A 13,871-nucleotide genomic window follows, 5' to 3' on the forward strand; every position below is an offset into this window, starting at 1 on the left:
CTTAAAACAGCTTCTTAATAACTGGAAAAAATAATCTAAAAGATTTATAGGAAAATTCAGCAAGTGTGAATTTGTTTCTTGGGTTAAAAACTATTTTAATGCAATTCCTCCTAATCTCTCTAATATTAATCTTAACATTTCAGTACATGAATGCTGTGTTTAACAGCTATCTGGTTTAGCGAACTGCAGTAATTCACCCCAATAGGATAAACTATTTAAGTTATTTAGCAAAATGGAAAAGCTACCATGTGTTCTGCTACAATCAGCAGACACTGTTTAGAAGAGACCTCTGATGATGGGGAGAAGCCTCACCAGGAAGAAGAAAACTGCAAAAAGAAGCTCCAAGAAGTCTGTGACTTTGTCAGATGTTTCTCAAACTGGGACATTCTCATCACCCAATACCACAGAACAGCAGGTATAGTAAAAGGGAGCCAGCATTTAACAGAATAGTAGTATTTTAACAGGTGAAACTTGAGGGGTGCAGGCTAATAAAAATAAGTTTAGGGTCTTGTTAAGTAAGTGGAAAACAGTGCAAAGCACCGAGCTTAACATAACTCCTGCTTTCACCAATTAACTCAGAGGAAAATATTGCTTGAGCAAGAAAATGCCACATGCTCAGACAACTTAAAAATGCTTCAGCTGTGGCTGCATCTGATTGATTATGTTGAGAATTTTATCTATTTATTCATACACGAAACATGTTGAGCAGCCTGACTTCTGCTCAGCAGATGCATCCTATGTCCCACAGTATCTGATCTGTACTGGCTAAAAAGCTCCTCTGCTCCCTCGACAGACAAAGAAACTCCTTCCACCTCTGCAACCTAGGTTTTTCCATGCTTCCCTGGGGTTGTGGGTGGAAATGACAGGAAAGGGCCCCCTGCTTAAGGTTATACATTCAGCCCAAACAAGTTCTTTTGGCTGCACATCAAAATACCACTTGCTTTATCTACTCATCACACTGATGTCACTGACCAGCAAAAGGAGCTATCACATGACCACAGATGACACAATAAATAACAAATACGAAGACACAGATATAAATAATCAAATATATATATATATATATTCTAAGAAAGTGATGCTTTGTAGTATACTTACAACTTTCAGCCTGATAGTCTGGCACAAACTGCTCATCATTGTCAGGTACCTGAGCTGAAGATAGGAAAACAAAAACAAAACAAACAAACAAAAAAGCAAGAATTAAAACAAGCCATTAAAGCATAAATAAAGACTCTTGTGCTTAATTCAAAGCACAGTCAAGTTTAAAATTATGATTTCTTGTTTCTTCATTGTTGAGTATGAAAATCAGGCAAGCGCGTCATTTTAATATCAGATAAACCCTGGGGTGAAGCTGTGTGGTGCAGTGTGAGTCCAGAGAAGTCCTGGCACAGAGCAATGAGAATGGGAGGATGTGGGGACTCACTGGCCCTGCCTCACTCCCTATACCAGGGTCTGGACCTACCATGCCACTGGTAAAACGCATCTGTGCTCATTTTCAAAATATCTGCACATAAAGTCCACATAAAACCAAATTCTACTGATTAATGCTTATGCTTCTTTAACCTGAAATTATCACACCTTCAGCTTACTTAAAAGTGATTCCAATTGTTCGTGGCAGTCAGCCAACACAGTAGGGATTTTCTGTTATTGTTTTAAATATTCAAAAAGAACTATTTTACCAGACCACAGAATTCCTGGTTCAATGACAACATTTCAGAAATCGAAAAAAGATTTACTTAAAGCAAAAATCATGATTAATATCCATTTGCCTTATGTAAGATCGTCTTTGCTTTTAGGAAACTTCCATCACAAACCTGGGCTGCTAAGTACAATCATTTCACGGTCTGCTGATAGATAATTTTGCTCCTCTGGTACCACAGTTCCTTTTCATTGTATATCCAAGACATTAGCCATCTCTCAAATTGCGTGGTAAACTCATTTAAACCATTTAAGCTGAAATACCGCTAAATGTTTATTAAAGGCGAATACATTCAGATAACTGCAGAACATTACACTGAGAAACGGCATCCTCAGAGCATGACTGCCTCTGGTACATCGCGAGAGAGACCCAGCTTATCATCTTCTAACTTTGTCATCTTTTCCTCAACGTACAAGCTAACTGGAATCACCACAGCAAAGCTGCACAAAATTATCGTTTAAAAATACTTTACACAGTTCTTGTCTAAAGACAAGCAAATAATTCATACGATCTTAATTAAAAGTTAACATCTGCCATGATCTGGTTACCCAACAAGATTTAAAAGGTAAATGCTGCTTATATAACCATTTATCGAAACTGTGACTATCAAATGTCCTCAAATATGTGAAATGATAAAATGTAACTTTAATGCCCTTCAGAACACTTTCTAGTATAGGAAGTGCATATTCCCCATTATATAGGTGCAATTGCTACTAGTTTTAATATAATTAGTTTGAATTAAAAATAGATATTTAATTAAAATTACTCACAATTATTTTGAATGTGCACTACAGTACTCTTCCTGGACCAGATCTCCACTCCTTACTCAGGAAATATTTCTAATGACTTAACTGGAAGTTTTTTTCCTGGGCAAAGAGTTCAGAATCAGGCTCATTATACTGAAAAATTATTTGCTCGGGGTTTTAAAATAAATTTAAAATCCTACTGTCTTAATTGCAGCAAATGTCCCTTAAAAACAAATGACCTTGGAAATGTGCAAATACAGATTTGAAAAGAAGTGTGAGTATGATAAATACACTAAGTGTAATTAGCCTTAATTTGAAAAAAAAATAAAAAAAACATAGCTACTGTTGCTTTGTTGTTTGAGTTTCTAATTAAAAAAAACCCAACAAAATCAAACATGACAGTAACCCATCCCTCTAGAATAAACCAGTACCTCTGAGGACATGTTGGCTCCTCGCAGTTTGAAGCTGTATAAAACAGTACCAACCCAAATATTCCCAGTATTTTGATGCATTCAATTTCTCTTTCTTCAGAGAAACCACAGAAGTTTTTACCAAGAATGAACTCAGGGACAGGATGAGCCCAAATACTAACACTCTGCAATTTCTGACACTTCACATAATTGACTACACGTGGATGTTTGGCATTTTCCTTACAAAAATGCCAACTATTTGACTGTCACAGAAAAATCTGATTATGAAATCAAGGTCGCCTACTTAAAAATCAGTTTTTAAGATTTCTTATATTTCCAATTGTTTTTGAAGCACCTGTGAGTACATTCAGAGTTAAAGTAATTGAATCAAGTAACTTCTTGTTTACAGAAGACATCCCACACATTTTTCTTAAGCCAGCTATCATTTTAAAATGCAGCAAGGAGGTTAGCAGAACTAATTTTTTAACATGCACCTGCATTTTATATATACATGTATATGTAGAGATATATATATAAAATTTGTGAATCTAGGATATCTTAAAAAGCCTCAAAGAAAACAAAACCCCTCCTGTTTAAATAAAGAGGCTACATTTAGTGATTGCAGAGCTGGGATAGAAATCTCATCTAACTTTCCAGAGAGCATACTCTCTCTGCACACTGGACAGCTTCACCAGTGTTTCATTCTGGTTTTATCAGTTTAATTTGACTTAGTCCAGAAAAAAATCTGCTGTAGAGATTTATGTATATATCAGTAATTAAGGTCCTTTTTTTTTCCTCAGCCATAGAGTAAGAAAAAAATAAAATATATCTGGTTGAACTGTCATGGAAACCACTAAATAACTGCCATTAACCCTGATTTGCTCTTGTTTATGGAGTAAACAAGAATGATGTACTTCATTCATGGATCCCCAAAATTTATGAAGGCATATTTAATAGAGAAAGAGCACATCACTTTATCGGTACTCTTGAAACAGGTGGAGGCTATGCTGTCAAAATTTACTTTAAATGCAATATTAACATAGCCTTAAAAGCCTCTGCAGAGAAAAGAACACAGCAAGTTAAGAAACCCTGCCAAATAACAACAAAACAAATAACGATATCCAAAACATTCAAACTAGGAACATGCATTTCCTACTGGAATGTAAATTTAGTAGCATCAGTACCTTAGCAATGAGCCCACAAGCCTATATGGAGAAATTAAAAGGACCTGCTAACTGGTGGAAATGAGAAATTATTTCTTCACTTAATCTGGCATTATTCTTAAACAAGCAGAACTGAAACTTGCACATGATCATACTGCTGAAAAGCAAGCAGTCCTCATCATACAGAGACTCCTTCCACCAGCATCTCACAGTGAGATGCTAAATCGTTCAGCTACATCATCCCATTACTCAAGCAGAAGAGGGGTTTTGTACCTGGATTTTGGATAATGACAGGTAGATTTTGCAGCAAATTAAACAGACAGGTAAAGACACTTCAACATGAATGTCTAAAAGGAAAATATAACTTGCAGTGTCACAACTGTCTACACATTTATATACACAGGCCATTAATTTCCTCTTTTATTCACAAATACTGCAACTTAGCAAGGATGCCATAAAAGCTTCTGTTAACATACACAAGACACAATGCATAAATCACCAAATTTTTTTTTTTTTACTTTGCCATTCAGAGGGAAATTGAAAAAAAATATCTGAAATGATCATTCATCTGAAAGAGAACATTTCCTTGAGCTACTTAATTATGGGGGTTTGAGAAGGCAAGTATATTCCAAAAGACTAATAAAAGGTTTTGAAGGATATTAAGCACGTGGCTTTTACTGCTTACAGCAGAAGCAGCTACATTAGTTCATTCCACATTCAGAGCCATCAAGTCTCAGACTCCTGAAGCAGACAACATCTGCAGCATAAACTATCCAACTCAGCCTAGAATATTACAAAAGTTTTCTTTTTCTTCTGACTATAGCTATAATGTCTCAAGAGGATTTGGAAAGCATGCAGAAATGTTAATGATGATCTTGAAGATGTTATCTGTTTAGGTTTTACAGTTTCACTACCTACTGAGCTATGCAAACATTCACAGCACAAAAATACTTAATACTTGTTTGTAGTTTTCAGAGCTTTAAACACTCTTTGAAAGGCTGAACTGATGGCTCATTTCGCAAAGGAAAAGCAATTTGGAGGAAAAAAAGTCTAGAACTCGGGCCTGTTAGCTTGCTTTCATTGCAAGTAAACAAAAAGTCCCCACTAACAAGCATCCAGGACAAAAGGAGTTAATATTTAATTAAAACCAGCTCTATCCACTGTAACAATGACCTGGAGCCAAACAAGGCAGAAGATGTATGAGTCATTCTTTCTGCCAGTGAATGAGACAGCTGATCTCCGAAGCAATTCCTCAAGACAAGCAGTCAGAACTGGAGTTCTGCCTCCATTCACAAAAACACAGTCCAGCATGAACCATGTGGCCCCAACCACAAGCTTTTCATGTCACACCCTTCCAGAAAGCTACAGCAAAGTAAACTTGAACTTTAGGCATAAACACAGTGATTTCACTGCTTTGTCTCAAGATGCAGCACAGACCTGCTGAGGAACGTTATTTAATAAATGAAAAGTTAAGCAAACTATAAAGGACTTAAACTTAACTCTTCCTTCTCCCACTCACAAACTGCTTCCAAAAGCTCAGCTGCACTCCAGAGAAAGGTGTTCCTGTTAAAAAAAACTGGAAACTTTCCAGAAAAACAAGAAGCTGAAAATGCTTCACTTAAAACTTTATTTTGGGTAGCAGAACACTTCCTGCGGTACTGTGTGCTCTGACCTCATGCTTCACTTTTAGAGCTAAGAGCAATTAGTTTTAAAATATCCATCATTTATTCAAAGTGGCAAAAGAAATTGAAATTGACAGGAAATTCTATATGAGCAGTAGTATTTTGGCCTCAGCTAAAATAAGACTTCGGGCCTCAACAGTAATGGGTCTATTGAGTTTTCTTTGATTCATTGTCACTTCGGAATATCTGAAAGACTGGCTAAATTGTAAATATTCCTGCAAGAGCTGCGGTGGGGGGTGTTGGTTGGTGGTTGTTCTCTTTCCACGGGAACAACTGTTTCTAACAAAGACACATTGGGAAGGCTAAACAGTGATAAATTTCAAGATGGTAAAAAATATTATTTCCCATAAGCACTGGATTTGCTGTCAAAACAACCCCAAACCCTTTTTACATAACGTGAGATGCTCTGACTAATAAACTTAAATGCAGTTCAAAACTAGCTCCAGATCTCAAAATTCTTCCTTATGTGAATAATCCCTAGGACTATGAAGATGGGTTTGCAGAATCTGCTCTTCATTTGCTGCTATACTAAAAATGAGAAAAAAACTTAGCTTAAAAGGAGTATTCACATTTAATGTTTTGCTACATGCCTCATGGCTAGCAAACCCCTCTACACTTTTGAAAATTACTGTTTTGAGTAAAATTATTTACTTTTCTAGAAAACAAGAAAAACATGAAAAAGTTTATTACTACACAGACTTTCAGACCTGTAGATTTTTGGTGGGTGTATTTCTTTTGGATTTTTTTTTTTTAAGTAACATCCCCTTCCCTCCCATTTTGTCTTATCTGTTCATTTTTTTTTGTGCAGGTATTTATGATCATGAGCTGTGAGTACTAGAAAATCAAATCTATCAGATCACTAGAGTCCACCAGAAAAAAAAAAAAAAAAAAAAAAAGACGATTCTCTGTCCTACAAACTGAAAGTGTTTTCCCTGCTTTTAGGAGTGTTTGTTCCTGTCAGGCAGATTTCAGCCATGGAGGTATTAAATTACTATTTCTTGACTCTTATTGCTCCTATAAAAATGTGGATAGTTCTTGAATGTGGCTACATACCATCTGCCTGACACCGGGTAAATTTTACAACTTTATGGCAGAAAAGAGCTAGTTAGCCAGATTAAACAAAGCCACTCTAACTAGACTAATATTTGAAGATCCCGTACTTTCTTTTATTAAAAACAATCCTTCAAGAACTAGAAATTATTTCCTTTCACACCTCCTCATTTAAGAAATAAACTACAAGTCAACACTCGCTTAGACATCACTGCAACACTAGTGGGTCCTTCACATCAGGAGAACAGAGGGAACAAACTTATTTTCTCAAGTTCATTCCAAAGTTGGCCAATAATTATTTGACAGAAATAACTTTTAGCTACTAAGAAGCAGCTTCTGAATACAAGTAGCCTGAAGAAGCCATCCACACAATTTAGCTGAGTTGCGGTAGAGGCATGAACCCGTTACCTGTAGCTGTTACTTCAAACCACTTACTGTTTACTTTTTGGATGTTTTTCAAATCACACAAAGAACACTATTTCATTTTTTAGTATATTACTATCTGATAAGCTTATTATCTATTGCTCTAAGAAGCAAATCTAGTGCATAAATTAATTATTTGTCTTTACTTGGGATGCCTTTTATGTATCTTGAACAAGCTGTGGGAGAAATTAGTATCTAAATAATATTAAATAAAAATCGGAGTTTTTTGTTAATCTATTATTCCCCAAAACCAAATGCTTTCACCATAGAAAGGAGACACTCACTCACTAACAATTTGTTCTCTCTTCATTTTTTTCCACAATAAGAAGGAAGAGCTACCATGACAAGACAACATTAGATTAATATTTTAACCATTTTTTCAAGTCATTGAACAATTTCTACCTGACAGAACCAATCTGATTCCAAATACTTGGAATCAATAAAGTCATTTTATGGTATTATCATGTCAAAATGTTGCCACTGAGTTAATTAAATATAAAACAAAAGAAAAGATCTGAATAATATTTCTCTTGGTTAGCAATAGGCAACTTTGACTATTTCAAGATTGAACATTGAAAAAATTATTAAAGGCTTCCTATTTTCAATTTCTAGCATCAGAAAACAGCTATACTCTATCTTCTGTCTTGCATAACAGTTGACATGGGGCAACCTTATTCAGAGTAAGTTCTACATCAAAATAATTGATATTCTTTCTTACATATATACTACTACACAGAGTAAGAAGCAAAACTCATTTCCATAAAAATCTACTATGCAGGTAGTAGAATACATTTGTGAGCTCTCTGTAAGTAGTATTCAACTTGTTAATTAAGTAGTAATAAAATATTAAACAGGTTACTGAATTGTTTACATTTGGATTAATACTTTAATACAAGTGAACCTCCCACCATTTCCAACACAAAAGGAATACATTTATTTTCTGTTTACTTGTTTACCACCAACTTGTCACAGGTGACACTGGCTGTAAAAATCTTCAGGCTGAAATACGTAATGCAGTAAGGACAGCTTCAGGAAAAGCAAAACAAAGAAAAATCCACAAGCATTATTTTTGTGGGTCATAAAATGCAACTCACTTTCTTCTCCTAACTAATAAGTAGATTTTTGACCTGGTTACTCCCCAGTGGGGATCTGAACTAGTGGGAGAAACCTGGTCAACTGCCACTGCTTTTCTTAAAAAGGGTCAAGATGTTTTAAAATTTCATGGTCATTTCCCTGGCTCAAGAGCATTATGAAAAGAAATATGTAAACACTACTGATGCTGCCAAATTGGCAGACTTCTAGCTTAGGAAGGTCCAGAAGAACATAAATGGACACATCTAGCAATGGGTAAACAAGTCTGATTTCAAAATCTGTTTCCTGGCTAAGCTCATCCATATAGACATTTGAGCAGAGCTACAATGTCCTCAAACACTAGCATATTATAAAGACTACCAGAAGTTGTTAAGGGTGGGTATTTTTCATAAAACTTTGGGAACAAGTTAATAGCTTAATATTTGATGTTTTCATCTTAACTTTTAACTTAGTTTTAGCCTTAAGAAAAGCTGTACAAAGTTTGTGCTTAATGAAACCATGGCATGGCCCAAAACAGAGGTTTCTTAAAGTATTTCTAGAACACTGAAACACCTGTAATATTTCGTTGCAACATACTATGGACAAATAGCGTTATTTAGCTTTATTACTTTCTGCTAGGAAAAAAAACAACTTTTTTTTTTTTCATTTTTATTCATTAATCATCCCAGATTATTTTATCTGCCTTTATAAAGGTTATTCAACCTAGCTGACATGGGACCAGACACCTTCTCTCTCAAAACCCATCTAAATTTATTCAGTGAAATACACTGATAAAGAGGTAAAAAGACTCTCAAACAAGTGATTCTAGTCTAAAATAAGCAGTGCCTTCAGAATAAAAATTGGCATTACATTAATTTATGCACCTATGGAAATGATCAAATTAGTTTTTAATTCTGTATTATTTTTCAAACTTCCATTATTATCTGCACATGCATTATGAATCTGCCTGTATTTTTCTGACCGAAGATCAAAGAAATTTAATCATTTTTCAGAAACAAAACCATCCATGCCAGTGAAAAATATTAAACTGAAAGTTAACCTCTCCATTAAAATATAGTATCTTTTGAGTAGCATTTTAACATGCTTCTGATTTCCTAACATGAATGAGATGATACAATGTAAAGAGTTCCTGAGGAAAATTACCACAGGGAGACAGCTACAGTTGCATCTGACCATTATACTACAAAAATGATCTTAGTACAGGACATCCTGTTTTCAATTATTAGGGAAGAATTGTATTAGTTCATAAAAATATATCCTCTGTTCCATTAATTTCAGGAGGGCTTTTTGATTACACACAGAATAACCCCATACTCAAACTAATACTAGCAGAATAAAAATGTCATCAAAATAAACAATACCTCACAACTTATTTATAGGTAAAGAAACTACACAAAAAGCTGTTAAAACAGAATCACGACATAAGAAAGTAGTCATCAGCAATATTTCCCTCTTTCTGTGAACACCAACAGCAAGCATTTCACCCTAACATCCCTCCTTTCAAAAAAAAAAAAACAAAAAACCAAAAAAAACCCAAAACCAGAACATCTCTTCTATAGACAGCTGTGCATAGTCCTGTACAGGAAAAAAATTAAACATATGTGAATACTCACATTCATTTAAATCAGGATGAATCTGGAGAGATTATTTTAACTTGCATCAAATTTATGTCTATTTCAGATGCAGAAGTTTACATAAAAAAATTTACCAGAAATATTAAGAACAGATAATGCACAAAAATCTTTATGATTAAAATAAACAGTACTGCAAATATCAAAGGAAAAAAAATCAGAAAATGTTGATGAAAACAAATAGATTTGAATGAGCAGAAAGGTATCTTGCAACTTGTTAAAGTTCTCCTAATGCAGCAGCACATTTTTGTTATTGTTAAATGAATCTCTCAACAACTACCCAAAATTCAGATTTGTACATTATTGTTCTTAAACCTTCTCTCTTCACTAGAATGTGCTCTGCAAGGTTATTTGAAATACTTAAAAGAACATGCATGTGTAAAACAGACTGATGTTAGTTTTCTAATCACCCGGTACAGAATCTCACAATTACAAATACAAAGACAAAAATAACATGCAAAATATTTAAAGGTTTCTGGAAAAAAAAAAAAAAAAAAGAAAAGAAATAAAAAGTACTGGTTAAGTACTTCATACACACCTAATGTTCTGTGTTGTGAACAAGGTGGAAAGAAGACACTTGCACTTAAATCTTGAAGCATCCCGTCCCGATGAACCCAGAGAAACTAATTTCTGCCATCAGAAAAGTACTCCACCAGAACACCAAATAATTATATGTGCTGCTGAAAAGGAAACAGCAAGCCCAGTTCTGGCTGTATGTAGTCTCTCGAGGTACAATAATATAAACCTGATCAATTGCAATTAAAATCTGAACAGAGGCTTAGAACTTGAAGTCTTGGTGCATTAGTTCTTGCCAAAAGCAGATGTGATTGTGAGCTGGAAGCAATTTCTCCTGGTAATTTGTGATGACACTGGGTAGAGCAGCCCCAGAGTCCCCAAAGACAAACTCATCAGAGGCTCTAATGTATGCATGACACATGAGGTGGCTCTTTTAGAGCTCAATTAATTGGGCTGAACATTAAGACAGCAAGTTCAGGACTTTTTTTTTCCCCTCTAGAGTTGTTTTTTCCTCTTTTTACAAGCAGTTTTTTCCCTTACCTTCTGCAAGCCATGTCTCCTGTAACTGGCTCAGATCTTGAAAGAGTTCTGCAAAAATATAAAGACATGGATAAAAGACTCACATCTTTAATCTCTTCATAAGATTAAAATATGTTCAAAAATATTTTTTTCCCTAAGAACAATATACATTAATTCTGTTTTGGCAGTCAAATGTACAGACAAAGCAGGCATTTTGAGGCAGTTAATGATTTTTCTACACCTATTAATAAAAACCCAAGCAATTACTGTATTTTCAGCTCCTGAAATAATAACCAGAATCTTAACAGAGCTCTGTAGTATAAAAGCCTCATTCAGCAATACATAGAAAAGTTAAAAATTATAGTATTTCTTACATGTGAACTATTTCTTCTTATACAATTCAGGCCTCCTCCTGTAATATCTGCCCCAGATAAAGCTTGCTCGGACTTCCACAGTTCTGCCTGAGCAATAACTGAGTGTTTTTAATAGTAGGGTCATAACTATCATATAAAAATTCTGAAGCCATGACCTGAGATGCTGCAATAGCAAAGAGAAATGGGAAATCTTTTGTACTTCCCCTTATGTTTTACTTCATATGCCATGAGAATCACCACTATTTCCTCTGTGCTGTACTCACTGTACTTCTTTAAAGCTAAAACCACTTTCTTCATGGACTGAGTTTTGCAGCAGCTTATCTTCTGCAATTCACTGAAATCAGTTACTTACAATGGGTGTAAACCAGAGCAGCATTTGGCTTACTTGCAAATCTCAGGAACTCAGTTACGAAAATTCTGTTTGCTAAGACTAAGTAGGATATTTGAACTAACAAATGGTTTATTTTTAATTTACTGTATTTTGAGAGAGACTTCCTCTTTTATGAATGCTGACAGATAACTATTTACATATACTTAAATGACAGAGGCTATTTATTTATCCTGTGGACTGATACCCCACATTCACTTTGGGAAATTACTTAACTGAAAATCAGAAAGTTGCTTCCTTTTCAATCTACTTTTCCAGGCAAGTAGGGATTTTGAAAAGTGTGTCAATGTGTTCTTACCCTGATAATATTTATACAGGAGTAAGTTATAGGCCTCTACATATCTTCCTGTATGTCTTATGTACTTTCAGAGCTGTAGGCGTAGCATATGTACATACCTTGTAACCTAAAGAAGTGTTAACAGCTATTACCAGCCTACAGTTCCCAAGCTACAATCCTGAGTGGCTACTGATGGGGCTAAGTTACAAATCTTTGGCCCTCCAAAACTTTCTCCACACTGGGCTTCTTTAACCGAAATTCCCTGGATCTTTAACCTTGTTAGTGTCATACTAGAGAAACAGGACATCAGACAACAGAAGTCTGACTATACAGTGAAGCAGGTGAAAACCAAGTCTCCACACCCACATTCTCTCACTCCTGCTACCACCAGCGAAGACATACCAGGAAAGAGGACGTTAAAAGATGGGAGGGATGAAGAATGCCTAAATCTGAAGAGGCCTGATGGTGAAAACACCAGGTGCCATGACTTGTGTCAGATGCTGCAAAGGCTTGGCTGAAGTGCATGACATCCGCGTGCCACATGTGCACAAAATGCAACAGGGTAAGTTAAGGAAAGACTTTCAACTTTATAAATTTATTGCCTTTGCCAGTTTGTTTCACATTAGTAAATGTAGTTTTCTTGTCTTGTTTATTCAGATTGATCTAGATATATTTATCTCCAAAATAAATTAATAAAGAGCTCTCAAAAAGCATCTCTGCATTAGTAAGAAAGGGAGAAGGAGAGAGGGGGGGGGGGGGGAAACAACAAGCCCTCACCTTCTGAATCATGAGCCAGGTCTCTGTTAATGAATTTTCTTTTCCTGACATTTGTCGGTCTCTCATTACAGTTTCTCCCACGCGGATTCTATATACAGGAAAGATCAGTTACTTTAGAAATCTGAGGTTTGAGATTTGGTTGGGTTTGTTTTGGGCTTTTTTTTTATTTAATCAGGAATATGCAAAGTTGGCATAAATTCTTTACATTTTCAAACAGGGAAACGGTTACCACAGGGAGACTTACGTCTTGCAAGCCTTCAATTTCTAACAAAAGATATTGCTGAGTACCTAACATCCTCCAAAAGATTCCTGTGTCTAAACGCAACACAGTTCTACCTATCTATGTAGACATCTATTTGTACAGATACATATATAATGTGCTCAAGCAGCAACACAATACCAGTCGTATTTTTAGCATCTAAAGTATACAAACCTACACGATAGCCCATAAATCCCCATAGCATAAGCTATGCAGGACAAACCAGATATGAAATTTTAATAGACTGCTTTGTTTCCCTGTGTTACTTATAAAATTGTTTGCAAAGTCCTGAAAGGAAAAAAAAAAAAACCAAAAAAAACAGAGGGAAAAAAAAGGTTAATGTTTGCCTCAACTTCATTCTTCTGAACGTTGCAGGCAAACGCAGCCAGAAACTTTGAATGCAGCTGCTGCTGCTCTCGCCTCCCTCATCCGCTAATCATGTGCATGATTTTTTAATCATCCCAAAACTGTCTTTAAAAGAACACGATGCTTTATTGCAACAACTAAGAAGATAGGCTCATCTTGCAAGCAAAGCTCCCAGATGAAGAGTCGCCCCTACAGCGGTAACAAAGCAGAGACTGTGTCTGTAAAACTCCCCCACAGAAATAAGTCGGAGTCAAGTTTATAAACACCAACTTTGAACTGATCACTCACATTGGTGACCATGTAAGGCACTTGCTGGTCATAAAATCCATCCATTCTGCAGCTCTTCCAGGAGTCTTAGTTCAGTGTTTTATTTACTGGGCATTTGATCTGGAGATTTCCTCGGGATCTGGACTCCAATCAGCCTAGAGGGGAATACAAGATGGCTTTTAGATTTAAGGAAAAAAAAAAAAAAAAAAAAAAAAAAGGCAGCATGAATGAA

The 13,871-nt window shown here is 35.5% G+C and overlaps 1 protein-coding gene across 8 annotated transcripts in view; it reads right to left on the minus strand.

The window, feature by feature from the left end:
* The window catches only part of LOC138106395 (ETS translocation variant 1), a 115,269-nt gene that overhangs the window by 51,350 nt on the left and 50,048 nt on the right, over nucleotides 1–13,871 (minus strand). For 5 of the 8 annotated variants that reach the window (XM_069006929.1, XM_069006928.1, XM_069006933.1 and 2 more), the window contains 4 exons: nucleotides 13,661–13,794; nucleotides 12,748–12,835; nucleotides 10,953–11,000; nucleotides 1,099–1,152 (listed from right to left, as the gene is read on the minus strand). In XM_069006929.1, coding sequence (XP_068863030.1) covers nucleotides 1,099–1,152; nucleotides 10,953–11,000; nucleotides 12,748–12,835; nucleotides 13,661–13,705 — 235 coding nt within the window. In that variant the 5' untranslated portion in view covers nucleotides 13,706–13,794. Of the gene's footprint in view, nucleotides 1–1,098; nucleotides 1,153–10,434; nucleotides 10,567–10,952; nucleotides 11,001–12,747; nucleotides 12,836–13,660; nucleotides 13,795–13,871 lie in introns of those variants that run through there. The other 3 variants (XM_069006931.1, XM_069006935.1, XM_069006932.1) reach the window with 3 other exon arrangements.

This window comes from Aphelocoma coerulescens, chromosome 2, assembly GCF_041296385.1.
Source record: "Aphelocoma coerulescens isolate FSJ_1873_10779 chromosome 2, UR_Acoe_1.0, whole genome shotgun sequence".
Taxonomy (NCBI): domain Eukaryota; kingdom Metazoa; phylum Chordata; class Aves; order Passeriformes; family Corvidae; genus Aphelocoma; species Aphelocoma coerulescens.